Source organism: Vicia villosa, unplaced genomic scaffold (genome assembly GCF_029867415.1).
Source record: "Vicia villosa cultivar HV-30 ecotype Madison, WI unplaced genomic scaffold, Vvil1.0 ctg.000107F_1_1, whole genome shotgun sequence".
Taxonomy (NCBI): domain Eukaryota; kingdom Viridiplantae; phylum Streptophyta; class Magnoliopsida; order Fabales; family Fabaceae; genus Vicia; species Vicia villosa.
This window is the reverse complement of record NW_026705018.1, coordinates 898,963-913,157: the sequence shown is the minus strand read 5'-3', so window position 1 is coordinate 913,157 and position 14,195 is coordinate 898,963. Positions and strand designations below refer to the sequence as shown.

The 14,195-nt window shown below is 34.8% G+C and overlaps 1 protein-coding gene across 1 annotated transcript; it reads right to left on the bottom strand.

Moving 5' to 3' along the window:
- Positions 1-6,067: 6,067 nt before the first annotated feature.
- Positions 6,068-7,284, bottom strand: LOC131624177 (B3 domain-containing transcription factor VRN1-like). Its single transcript, XM_058895146.1, has 4 exons — positions 7,201-7,284; positions 6,692-7,043; positions 6,471-6,577; positions 6,068-6,388 (listed from the first exon to the last, which is right to left on the bottom strand). Exons 1-4 carry the CDS (start codon positions 7,282-7,284, stop codon positions 6,068-6,070), a joined length of 864 nt encoding a protein of 287 aa, XP_058751129.1.
- Between the last annotated feature and the right edge of the window lie 6,911 nt (positions 7,285-14,195).

Sequence of the window (14,195 nt, the reverse complement as noted above, 5' to 3'; positions counted from 1 at the left end):
GCGTCTAATAAAGCTGTAATCACAACTGCGATATTTCTCTTAAGTTCTAATCTTAACACTCACTAAAATATTACAAGAGTTTGTGAGGTTGAAGATGAAGTTCGTTAACTTTTGAATTTGACAGCGTTTTAGTATATTTGCACAAGTGTTGTTCTTTGCTTCTGATCAGAACTTCTATTTATAGACGTTGACAGGAAATGACCGTTGGGAGCATTTAATGCTTTGCGTGAATAGTACAACGCTGCATTTAATGTTTCACACTTTTGTCAACTACCTCGGGCCTTGCTTTTGCTGCTTTTACTGACTTTGCCTTTTATAGCTTCTAACGTTTCTTTTGTCAGTAAGAGATTAGACGTTTCAGCCTTTCATCTTGTACTTTCTTCTGGACTCAGATTTTGTAGATAACAATGTTTGAATATCATAGTCAACAGCTTTGGTGCAGAGCATCTTCTGTCTTCTGACTTTGAAGAGCTTTGAGCGTGATACCATCAGAGCTTCAGAGCTTCTGCTTCTGACTCCATTCTTCTGATGCTTTATAGTTCATGTTTTGATTCTGCTTGACCATCTTCTGATGTCTTGCCAGAGCATGTTCTGATGAAGCCATCCAGAACCTTCTGAGTCAGTACTTCTGAGCGCTGCTTTGTGCATACTCTTTATATATTTCCTGAAATGGAAAATGCAAAGGATTAGAGTACCACATTGTCTTATACAAAATTCATATATAATGATATCATCAAAAAACAGATTATTGATCAGAACAATAAGCTCGTGATGACAAGACCTTTACCAAACAGGTCTAAATTGTCATTTGAACTTATAAGCTATAAGTCATAAGCTATAATCTCAAAAATCGGTCTTACCAAATAGACTCTATATGCATTTCAAATAAATATAATTTGAAAAATGTAAATTATTATAAATATTTGTTTTAATAAAAAATATAATACAATTATGATAAATGTTGATATAAATATTTGTTTTAATACAAAATATGAATCATCAAATATGAATCATCATTATTTTTGTAATGTATATAAATGTATGTAGTTATATTTAACATTATATTTTTAGAAATTATAAGGAATCATTATTATTGATTTTAGAATCATTAGAAATAATTATATATTATTTAAAAATCATTATACTATTTACTAATAACACGAAATTACATTGCATATTCGATCTGACTCGCATGAATTATGTTACCGTTTTTAGTTCTTTATGTAATATCATGTTGGTATTTCTAGTGTGTTTCATGTATTTCCATTCCACTACGCCTTCATGAGAAACGAAGAGGAATTGGCAAAGAAATGAGAAAGAATGAGACTCTAACAGAAAAGAAAAGAAAATTCCAACACAGAAGACTGTGGCCCTTGCCACAAGTACCAAAAGTGTGACCCTCATCAAACAATCTTGTGGCCCTCGCCACAACCTTATTTCTCAGAATTATGTTTTTACACATAAGTCAGTTCGTTCAAGCTTAGGTTCACGAAGCCCAGTTCCCCTAGATTCTCTCTAGTCAGGTGAGACTTTCCAATAATTCTCCATAAAGCCACAACACCTTATTTCCCGGTACAGAAGTTATATTAGGGGGGTATAAAAAGGAAGTAGCTACATTCAAGAGGGGTTCCTCAATTCTTCTCCGTTCAGAGCTTTTGTTTAGATTTTTAAGAAGAAGTACTTACTTGAATTAGTGATAGTTTTCTACACCGGTGAGCTATTGCAACCTTAGTTTTAGATTTATATTTTGCACCCAATTGTAATTTCGAAGAAGCAAATCCTACCGACATCTGTAGAGGATTGCAAACTTGAAGTTTCAGTGTTAATTCTAGTTTTTGTTTTTAATTCCAGGTTTCAATGTAGTATTATTTTATTGTCTCTATTTCAGTAATCATGCTTAGATCTATAATCTATTATTGTTATTGTGTGTTTGTGTTTATAAGCATGTCTGGCTAATTCTTTTGATACCGCTATGTAAGAACCAAGAATCGAAGGGAATCGAAAAATTAATTGGCATAAATTTTTATAAATCACTTTTCTGGTTTAGGTTTCTAATTATAATATGGAAACTGTTTTGCTACGAGAGTAAAAGATGAACAAAGGTTAAAATCAACAAAGCGAGAGTTTGAGATTTTAACTAGATAGTATTAATTAAACATTGAGTTTAACTACAGCGAGAGCACTTTAGGATTAATTAGATTTTATTGGTTCCTAGCGATCGCCTTGTGTTGTAATTGTTTTTGAATTAATACAAGTTTTGATTATTAAAAAAAATTGATTTTATTGGTTTCCAAAAAGTATTTTTATATTCAAATGAGACAGTGAGAGCAAGCATTTTGATTTAAGAATATAGTCTGAGTCAATAAACACGAGAGTGTGAGATAATGACTTTCAAATCAGTATTTTCTATTGAAAAGTGTTTTTAACAATTAAAAACTATGTCAATGGTTTATTAAATCCCCAAAGTCAGTCGTATTGCATACAGGTGTCCCGCCATTTAATATTTTTATTAAAACTGAATTTATTTCTCGTTTCCCTCAAAATCCAAGATTAATCATTAGCCTTAAATTTACAAAGTAGCACTAGATTAATTATCAGTCCCTGTGGGTTCGATATTTTTTAAAACTACGCAATTAGATTGTGTACTTGCAATCAGTACACCCGATAGACTCATAAAGTCGTTGTCACTTACTACAGGTTATTAGGCATTTTTGTTATTTATAACTAAATTTTCTATTAAAAAAATTCATTTAGTTTTATACTCCACCCAATTGTTATAAATATTGCCTTACTAATAAAACATGAGACAATTATGATAGGTGATCACTAATTTGTCATATTTTTAGGGAAATGCTAACGTGTGATTCAGGGGCACTGTTTAAGAGATTAAAAAGGTAAGTTGAACATTCTTTATTAAAGTAAAAAAGATATGTTTTTACCAAAAATATATGTATTCAATGCATTGAAAACGTAAATAATTAACTTTTTAAAAGAATATTGTATGTATTCAATGCATTGAATCTAGAATATTTTCTTTATTTGGAATGCTTAACGAGTGTCACGGGGGCACTCGATAACATGACCAACAAAAGATAGTGAATTTCTGAATAGACTTACACATGTGTTGTAATGTACAAATACATGAGAATGTGATTATAATGTTAAACAATATATACAAACTCGTAAACCCTAATATTAATAGAAAAAAATTATACCTCACTCAATTTTTTTTTTTTAAAAATAGTCTTAGTATAATATTTCTAAAAATCATATTTATGAATGATTGTAAGTATCCATCACATTAAAAAATTTAAATTACCTATAAAATTTAATAATAATAATAATAATAATAATAATAATAATAATAATAAACAATTTATTTTTTTTATTTATCACTCAATCTTATTGAATAGATCTATATTAAAACGGGTTTTAGTTTATAACTAAAATACAACTTAATATTTATGATATTTTTAATTTAGTTTTAAGAATATGCACGTTGAAATTACACACTATGATATACCTATGTAAATTATAATTTTTTAATGAGAAAATGATAATATTTATACTAAAAATTGTTTTAAATATATTTTTTAATTAAAAATATGAGACAATTATGATATATATAAAAAACACAACTTTCTAATGAAAAACACAAACTTTATTATGTATGAAATATTTATAAGAAATATGGATAAATTATTTAATTTATTATTAAATTTGCAAACAGGTTTTAGGTTATACAATTTTAATAATTTTTGCTATTTATTAAATATTAATAAATTAATTCATTTTAACAAACCCCTAATATTTATATCTTCAACTATTTTGTTTGTCTTTTTTTTTTTGTTAAAATATTTTGATTTATTATTCTTCTTCTTCATATTACTCAACTCATGCGTTCGTACGGGTTCGTACGGGTCTATTAGCATACTAAAATTGATATACGATATTTTTCTTTTATTTTAATTCTAATACATCACATACTAATATAGAAAGATACGGTATACTTCTAATTGTACTTCTTTATCCAAAGTTACAACCACATACAAATTTAAAAAACAAAAAATCTAACAACTTCATACACACAAATAACGACAATTCCATCTGTTTTTAATAGTAGATATATTAGTTTTGATGGACAATTGCATAGCAACAACAACCATTTTTCACACTCCAATTTTCATGTAAGATGTGTTACCCTTCAAATGTGTTGTCATCTCTAACTTAATTTTTTTTCTAAATTTTTTAAGCAATTCAGTTTCCTAAGTCATTTACTCTCGTGTTTATATCAACAAAAGAAATAAAAACATATTTAAGCATAAATTTAAGAGTGAGAATATGTTGATTTTCAAAAATATATCTAAGAAATTATTATAAACAATTAATTTAATTTTTAATTATTATCATAATATATTATTATCAAGCATACTAAATTTTATATAAATTTAAAATTATTAATATTAGTTATGTTTTTTTTTAAATTTATTATATTTATTATTTAAAATTATTCAATGAAATATCAAATAATTTTAAAATTTAGAAAATTTTATAAATTTTGCAGAGTTAAACTTCTATTATGAAATTTTTCTAGACAAAAAAGATAGAGAAAATATTCATTTAGAAATGAAATTTCAAGATACCATGGAGTGTAGATATTAATTTAGAGCTGAAATTTGAAGGAAAGTTGTCATATATTGTAGGTTTTTAAAAATTTGTAAATATGATATAATTAGACGGAATTAAAACTGATATTTGACGAGAAGCTGTTATAAATTTTAAGTATGGAAAAATTGACTAATATCTAAGTAATGTTATTTGAATTGGAAAAATGACTATATTCAAATATGTAGTTTTAAAATAATATGTAGTTTTAAAATTAACTCACCTGGATTCGATCTATTGATTTAGCTATCCATAGTATACTTAAAAAAATAGACTCAGTATATGAGTTTTACTAACTCGTTTGGATTCATGGGTAGATGTAAACATATCTATGAGATACCAGTTGTAGACGGTTCGTTTTAATGTCCATCTTTTAAATATTTTTCTTGTTGTTTTATATAATTGAAGTTAGAGAATCGACTATACGATTTATTGTAAGTACAAATCGATGCTTAAAAGTTGGTGCATATTATTAGCATATATTTGTAATTATATCAATGTTAACCAATTGAATAATGAATTCAAAATTTATAAATGATGGTTTGTTAGACATTAATGTGAATCCAGACGAGACTCTTACTAATTATCAAATAAAAATGATAATTAAGGACAAGAAAATAGTTGTTTAATGACTTCTAATAAGGGTTAAAATGTAAGATTAGTGATAATTAAAATTCTTATATTTCTTATTTAATGACATGAAAATAGTTGTTTAATGACTTTTAGTAAGGGTTAAAATGTATGGTTAATTGGTAATTAAAATTCTTATATTTATTTATTATAGTAGATTCGTGAAAATCACTATTAATAATTAACAATCTTAAAATAAAATAAAAACCACAAACTTTTTTAAGTTAGGTGATCCTATATTAAACTATGGAATTTGTAAAATTTTAGTATGAGGCATTAAATTTTGGTCAATATTTTTGTTTTAAAAATAGTATAACTATATGAAGTTATACAAAACTAAACTCAATGAAGATTTGCATTGAATTTTAGTTATAGCTTATCAAAAGGGTAATTCCAGAATGTGAACTTAAATCACAATTAAAATGACAAATATGGGTAGAAGGTCTAGTTAACCCTCTATTGCAAGAGTAGATGATCAATTATTAATAATGATATAAAACTATTAATTAATACTACAAAAATTACTCAAGAGTTAACAATAGAAGAAGCATAATATATAATTCAATCAAAAGAGCATATATCATCAACTAATGACTAGAAATGCAAAATATTTGTTTGAAAAGCTAGACTGCTTCTTGGATATAAAGCATGCACTAGAACCAAAAGTAATTAAGCTTCATTAATTCAAAAGAACATATATTCTTCCAGTGGTGATGGAATTGTGATGATTTTCATTCCCTTTTCTCTATCTATCCTTGAACAAACTTATTTATCATAGGACAATAATCCCATTTGCAGATGTTGTTGAACAATCTGCGTTGACTTCATTTGTGTTTCTAAAAATGTGAACATGAAAGGTCATATTAGTTCTAAGAATGAGTTCAAATTTGCAAACATCACCAACTTTCAAACTATTGTCCATTGAGAATTCCTTCCACCCACTTGTAACTTCAAACATTATTCCTCCATTGCACCTTCTGCAGGTTGAGTACTTTGCAGGCCAAACTAATCCATGATCCAACACCTGGAAATAAATATATCCTTTCTCCTTGTTCATATCAAAGTGTGCCTTGCCAAACATGGAAGGTATAAACTGTGAAGCAAAAGAAAAATCCAAGGGTAATGAATAGGAAAAAAAGACTTGGTTGAAAACAGGTTTATAGTCTTAAAATTACCAAAAGAAAACGGCCTCCAACATAAGATGCACCCATGACAACAACAAATGATGGATTGCATGTTTTGAACTCTTCTGCTCTTTCAAGTGCTGTATTCCCTTGTTTTCCTGCAAGAACGGAACATCATATACCGCACATAGTTCATGCTGATAAAAACGGAACATTTCTGTTAACTTTTTACTAAACTTCACAACATGTATACAAAAGATAGTAACTTATACCTTTGTCTTTTTTAACACGACTAGTGGTTCCAATTTCAAAGGAGGAGTAAGCTTTTCTCTTTTGACTTACCCTACAATCTTCATCATTGTTGACTTCAGGATATTTTATCTCTAAAGCACTCTTATCAAAGATTCTTACTTCAAAATGGGAAGTTGTTTCATATTTGAAAACAAGAAGATGGCCATGAGATAGAGAATGATAGTCTGCAAATTCTTTCCAACCCTTTTCAAACCATTTGTTTCCATCATTTTTTACTATACTAATTTTCCAGTCTGCACCATTGGGAGTCTTTAGACATATAGCTTTTGGAAGATATTCTCCATATTTCTTCACAAACTTTCTTGGTATCATCTGTCAATGAAGTATACCAGATTAACATGCATGATAGAATTCATAAAATCATCCTATATTACTTTAGGCAACAACATATCTATCAGTTTTACAGAGTTGCCAAATAATTCGATGATGTGATAAAATAAAATAAAAAGAATCTAAGGCTACGGCTTACAAGCTTTTCTTGATGAAGACTTTGAGTAACTATGATCTTGAAAAAATGAATTGGTTTTTTCAACTCAGATAATTCACTATCCATCACGAAAACCTTTCGAATGAGTGAGAATTGCCTGCAATGAAGTTTAGATGACAATCACATGCAAGACACATCTATTTATAAAAATAAGTTAAACTCCAAGACACACAGTAAAGACTTTTACGTGAAAAAGAAGTTTTTTTTTTTTGATAATCAAAGGCTGTATTAATAAAAATGCACAAGGGGTGCAAACCCATTACAGCCAAAACAGAGCCAAAAAAAGAGAAAAAACAGACCCCTTCCTAAGGAAAACAACGACCCGGAAAAAAATTCCAATCCGCCCAAACACAATCGGATAAACCCCTCTTTCCAAAGACCAACCATTCCCAAGATAACAATTTGATCATCCCGGTACCATCAAAATGATTCAAACTACCCCCCTCAAAAATGATAGAGTTCCTACATAACCAAATTACCCAACAATAAGACAAGCCAAACAACCACCCTAAGCTAGCCTTGAACTTAATGTTACAACATACCTCAAGAGCTTGCATGCGGTCGATAATGGGTCCGTCAAAATCGATTAAGTCCACCCGAAGCCAACAACAAAGATTATTCCACCACCTTTTGACAATTGAACAACCACCAAAAAGATGTTCCAAGTCTTCATTATCCACGAGACAAAAAGGGCAACCGAAATCATTAGCACTTCGTAAAATACCCCGTCTCGCCAAATTCATTCTTGTCGGAAGTCTATTAATGATCAATTTCCACCCAAAAAATAGAATTTTACTAGGAACTTTAGTCGACCAAAGCTTCTTGTAAATCTTACTCCAATAACTATCCGCCACTTCTTCCACATTTAAGGCCTTTGAAATGACTGCATAACACCCTTTGACTGAAAAACCATCTTCATGCTTATGCCAAACAAAACCATCCATCTTTTCCTTCACCGGTGTTACCGAATGAAGCAAAGAATACAACTCCGAAAAATCATCTAGTTCACCCGAAGAGAGCTCACCTACAAAGAAATTAGGATACCAAATCCATTCATCATCCACCCAATGGCCAAAATCCGATACTTTCACCAAACCCGGATCGGCCAAGCCCACAAGCGAAGGAAATTGCACATTTAAAGGTGTTGTCCCAAGCCACACATCATGCCAAAAATCAATAGTCAACCCGCTTCCAAGCTTACAATCAATAGAACTCTTGAACCAATTGTCCGAGGAGGAATGTTTAGACACCCCCACCGCACATAAGTCCCTCCACCAACTTGAGTGATTCTTCGAATTAGAAGATTGTCCTTCATTAAGCATGGAGTGCTTAACATCGCCGTACCTACAAAAAAGAATGTTAGTCCAAAAAGAATTTTCCTCCTCTATAATCCTCCACTTCCATTTGCATAGAAGAGCAAGATTAAAGAGGCCACAATGTTTTACCCCTAAACCTCCCTCCTCCTTCGAAAGACAAACTCTATTCCAATTCACCCAACTTATCTTCTTGCAATCTTCCTCCCCTCCCCAAAGAAAGGTTCTTTGAATTGAGATAAGCTCCCGAATAACGCCTTGAGGCGCTTTATAAAACGAAAGCCAAAAGATAGGAATGCTTGACAAAATAGAGTTAAGAAGAACCACCCGACCGGCCATAGAAATGTGTTTATTATGCCAACATAAAGTCCTTCTTCTCATCTTCGATATCAACGGTTTCCACATGTCGACTCTCCTTGGATTTGCACCAACGGGAATACCAAGAAAGGTGAAAGGTGTAGAACCAATCTTACAATTAAGGAAGTTTGCCGCCGCACGAATAAAATCATCGTCCAAGTTCCTCCCCATAATTCTACTTTTGGACAAATTGACTCTAAGACCGGAAACCAACTCAAACCCTCGAAGAATCGCCTTAATACTCCAAAGATTACTCCAAGAGTCATCTCCAATCAAGAGGGTATCGTCGGCAAATTGAAGGATCTCGTAATGGATGCTCTCATTCACCTTAAAACCCCGATATTCACCCGCTAGAGAAGCATTGTTAATCAAGGCCGCTAAACCCTCTGCCACCAAAAGAAAAAGAAAAGGAGATAGCGGGTCACCTTGGCGAAGACCCCTATGCACCTCAAAATCCTTAGTCGGACTACCGTTTACCAAGATGGACATGGAACTCTTAAAAACCAACGCCTCCATCCACCTATTCCACGTATCCCCGAAACCCATTCTTCTAAGCATATACCTCAAAAAATCCCAAGAAACACAATCGTAAGCCTTTTCGAAATCAACCTTCACCAATAAACAATTCTTCTTCTTCCTCTTAGCCATATCCAAAATCTCGTTCACGACCAACACACCATCAAGCATATTCCGAGAAGGAATGAAAGCGGATTGGCATTTAGTAATGAGATTGTTCAATACCCCTTTAAGTCTTGCCGCTAGAAGCTTGGAAAGGATGCGATACAAACTACCTATGAGGCAAATGGGACGGAAATCATTCATACCAAGCGGATTGTCAACCTTTGGAATTAAAGCAATAAAAGATGCGGTCACCGCCTTAGGAAGAATGGACACACTATGAAATTCATTGACAAAACTCATTATATCATCTTTGATGAACCCCCAGCAAGCTTTGTAGAAACCAAAATTAAACTCATCCGGCCCCGGACTCTTTTCACCATCGGAATTCCATATGACTGCTCTAACCTCTTCTTCGGTAAAGGGTCTCACAAGGGACTCATTTTCAACATCCGAAACTGTTTTGAAAACAGCCCCATCAAGGTTAGGTCTACAAACCATCGGTTCTTGGAATCTAGCCTCAAAATGCCGTTTAATCTCCTCTTTAACCTCCCCCACTTTGTCGGTCCAAACCCCCGCCACGTTGATACCAACAATAGAATTTCTCACAATCCTAGTTTTCATAGCTTTATGAAAAAATCTCGAATTAGAATCTCCCTCCGCAAGCCAAGAACATCTCGCCTTTTGTCTAAGGAAAACCTCTTTTGCCTTAACCGAATCCCACACTCTAGAAGACGCTAAACCTCTCTTCGCGGCCAAAGAATCCACATCCACCACACCATTACTAGCCGCCATAAAATCTAACGCATTAAGATCTTTTATCGCTTCTTCCACCTCCAAATTAAGAAATCCATATGTCGACGCATTCCACTTTCTTAACTCCTCACGCACTCCCTTCAATTTCTCCTTCAACACATACGCGGCCTTACCCCTCACCTCTACCGCTTTCCACACATTCTCAACAAAAGGAAGAAAACTCTCGTGCTTTGACCAATCATTGAATAATTTGAACGGTTTCGGGCCCCAATCCACACCTCTCCCTTTAATCCAAACCGGGCAATGATCTGAAAGATCCCTCGGACCAACCACCTGACCCTCAATCATCCAAGCCTCCAATAAACAGTCGGAAACAAGAAATCTATCCAATCTACTCATGGCTCCCCCGTCCCTACTAAACCAAGTAAATCTTTTCCCCACCGCTCTCGGATCCACCACCTCTAAATCGTTCATGAACTCATTAAACTCTTCCATCTCTTGGCTTAGAATGTTCACCGCCCTCCCTTTTCTCTCCTCTGGACACTTTATAGCGTTAAAATCACCTCCTACCAACCACGCACCCTCCGGGAAAGCTGCCTTACGCTCCACCAGCTCCTTCCATAACGCTCTTTTTTTTTGCAATTGTGCATGACGAATAGACATTCACCACATACACATTCAAGTTTTTCCAACAACCATTGAAACCCACATAACCATCCCCCGAAAAACTAAATCCCAAATCGAACAAACCCTTTCTCCACATGGAAAGAATTCCTCCAGATCTGCCCCGAGATGGTCTATACGTCCACTCTACCTCAGTTCCTCCCCACATCTCGAACACCGTCAAATCAGAAAAAGACTCGACTTTAGTCTCCTGCAACAAACACACATCAAAGTTGTCCTTTCGAATAAGAGAGCTCAGCCGCTTTCTCTTGATCGGACAACCACTCCCACGAATATTATAGGTGATAATATTCATAACAACCCCGAAGAAAAAGCCTTCTCCTTCTCTGAGTCAATCTCCTCTCTTCTCTCTAAATCACCAATGGCTGCAACATAAAGATTAGGATCGGATCCCCCCACCACCCCAAAACTAGCAGCCTTATCCCAAATTTTCGAAGCTACAGACACCGATTTATCCACCCAAAATCTCTTATTACCTTGCAACAAAGAGGAGTCCGAAATTTCTTCAGACTCAAACGCCTTCCCCATAACCGAAAGCAATTTTGTTTTCCTACCAGCCTTACGAGAAACCGAATGCAATTTTCCCAGCCCAGAATTGACAGAAACAAATTTGGATTTCCGATTACGGCGAAGAGGATAGAAAAAAGGTTTGGTACAGAGAGACTCACCATCGCTCTCCACAGCCAAAGTCCTGCATCCCTCCCGGAGTTGACTCTGAATTCCAGAAAATTCTTCCACATGACTCCCATCTGCGGACAGACCGAGACGCTCCACCAGTCCCTCATCAGAATCGCTAGCGGGCAAGATGATAGGAGAAGAAACGTTATCCGCGAGAGGTTCGCGTACTGAACGTGAAACGTGAGTATCCTTGTTCTGGTTCAGATCTGAATGGTACTCCTCACCCATGAGACAATCAATTGGGCCGTCCAAATGGGCCAAAACATTAGAAGGCCCACTGTCCACCTTACTAATAGCCAGGTCAAAAGATCCACTTCCCTTCCAACTCTTATTACGCAGTAAAGAAGAATTACTGCCTGCCACCTGTACCGTTTGCCTCATAGACTTGTGTGTACTAGTGGGACCCTCCTTCAACACTTCACCCTCCAACCTAGTACTCCTTAAGTCAACATTTTCTGCACACCCAGAAACTAGGCCGTAGGTTGACTTGCATGGAAAAACACCTGAACCTAATCTGCCCTCACAATGCTCACTTACACCTTTGCCTGATTCTCCTTGTTCCTGACCACACCTTTCAGATTCTTCCTCGATCCCAACACCGCCGGAACCAGACTCAGAGCCTCCAACCACCGACCCTTCCGACTCCTCCGTCACGGACCCAGCCAAAGCCGTACCACCACGAGCAAGAACACTATCCTGCAGCTCCTCTACCAAGGTGATTCTAAAAACCACCCCATTAATCTTAACTTGCAACTTCTCATTGATAATAGCCAAACAAGAGGTCCTGACTAAAAAACGAGCCATATCCATTCTGATCTGATCTCTAGTAGAGTCATCCATCCTGATAAAACTTCCCACAGGTTTTGAAATACATTCAAAGAACTCCCCTCCCCAAGCATGGCACGGCATCCCAAAAGCCCTAATCCACACCACCCTCTCAAGGTCCACCTCCGCCGGTTCCCATCTAAGCACCGATTGAAACCATTTTCTCAGCCAAGACTCCCCTTTGACAACAAGATCCTCTATATCTCCTTCTTCCCTCCCTTCCAATAAACACTTGTTGGGTCCAAGAGGGGTCACCTTGATATTGAAGTAACCATCAAGGTCGAAAATATCTTGCAAATTGAAAGACATCCCTCCTTCAATAACCGTTCCTACATATGCTTTATTGAACCTGTTCCAAACTGCACCCTCGTCACAATTGAACTCCACCTGCGCCCGTTTCCCCGCCTCGTTGACGACACCAGCTCCAGCAACCATTGCAAAAGATCTAGAGTCTCTTCGAATATCCCTACGCTCAGGAATAAAACCCCCCTAGCTTGCTCTCCCCCAGCACCGACGGCCTTCGTAGCTCTCTTGTGTATATCACCCTTCTGAAATCTAGGTATGTTGACAAAGAGCTTTCGACTACCAATGAAAATGTTGTCGAGCTTTACCGCCAACGAACCTTCATTCTCCACATCAAAGAACCGAACGAAGCCAAACTTGTTACCCCGACCACTCCTACGAGCCGGAATCTCCACCTCATGGACCTCACCATAGTCTTGGAAAACCAATATCAAGTCTTTTGCTCCTAGATTATTGGCAAAAGAAGTGAAGAAGAAAGATGTCACCCTTCTACCATCCGAAGCTCCTTTCCCTCTCACCACATCCTTGAAAAACTTAAGTTAAGAAAGGTAGAGAAGTTATGTTGTATGTCATTAGTGAAATGGTAGGTTGAATAATTAATAAGAAAGGTAAAGACTTTTATGGAGTATCCAAGAGAGAGAAATGGTATGTTGAATAATAAATAAGAGTACAGTAGAAAAAAAATGTCAATATATTTGTTTTTTTTGTCTTTATAGGGAATTTTGTAAAAGTGACTGATTAAAAATGAAGGGAGAGAGTAACTATTTAGAGAAGCTATTTTGCATTTCTTTAAATTATTTGTTTTTTTAATTATAATTGAAAGTATTTAATCATTATTTATATATTTATATAATTGTTCTAATTCTTTAATTCATAATCATAGGTTTTTTATCAGCATAATTTTTCTATCTCTTCCAAAACCAGCATCTATCTCATGTCCACGAGCACTACATTATCTTTCATCTATACAATTTTAAGCGTTTGCTATAATAAAATTTTTAAATCTAAACAAAGAAAATAAGAAAAGTAAAACTTAAAAAAAAATTTAAGTTCTATTGTGGTTCACAACCGGTTTCGGAGTTAAACTCAAAATTAAAGACTCATAAGCATTACTTATCGAAAAATCAGAAGCATTCCTCCACCAAACAAACCGATCGTTGACCTCTCGATTAGGATACAACGATTGAAGAAAAGTCAACAAGTAGGATAATTGCGACGCGGCTGCTCGACTAAGGGAAACACCCGAGAAAAAGGAACTCCATGATCAAGAATCCCCATTCCAAGCACCTAACTCCGCCACCGTGCAATGAGTATTGACAACCAAGAGAAACAAAACCCGGAAAAAGATTGTAAAACGGAATGTTTCCCAACCAACAATCAAGCCAAAACTCGAAATAAAGACCCGCCCCGAGGTTACAAGAAATTGAAGAGTTGAACCAATTT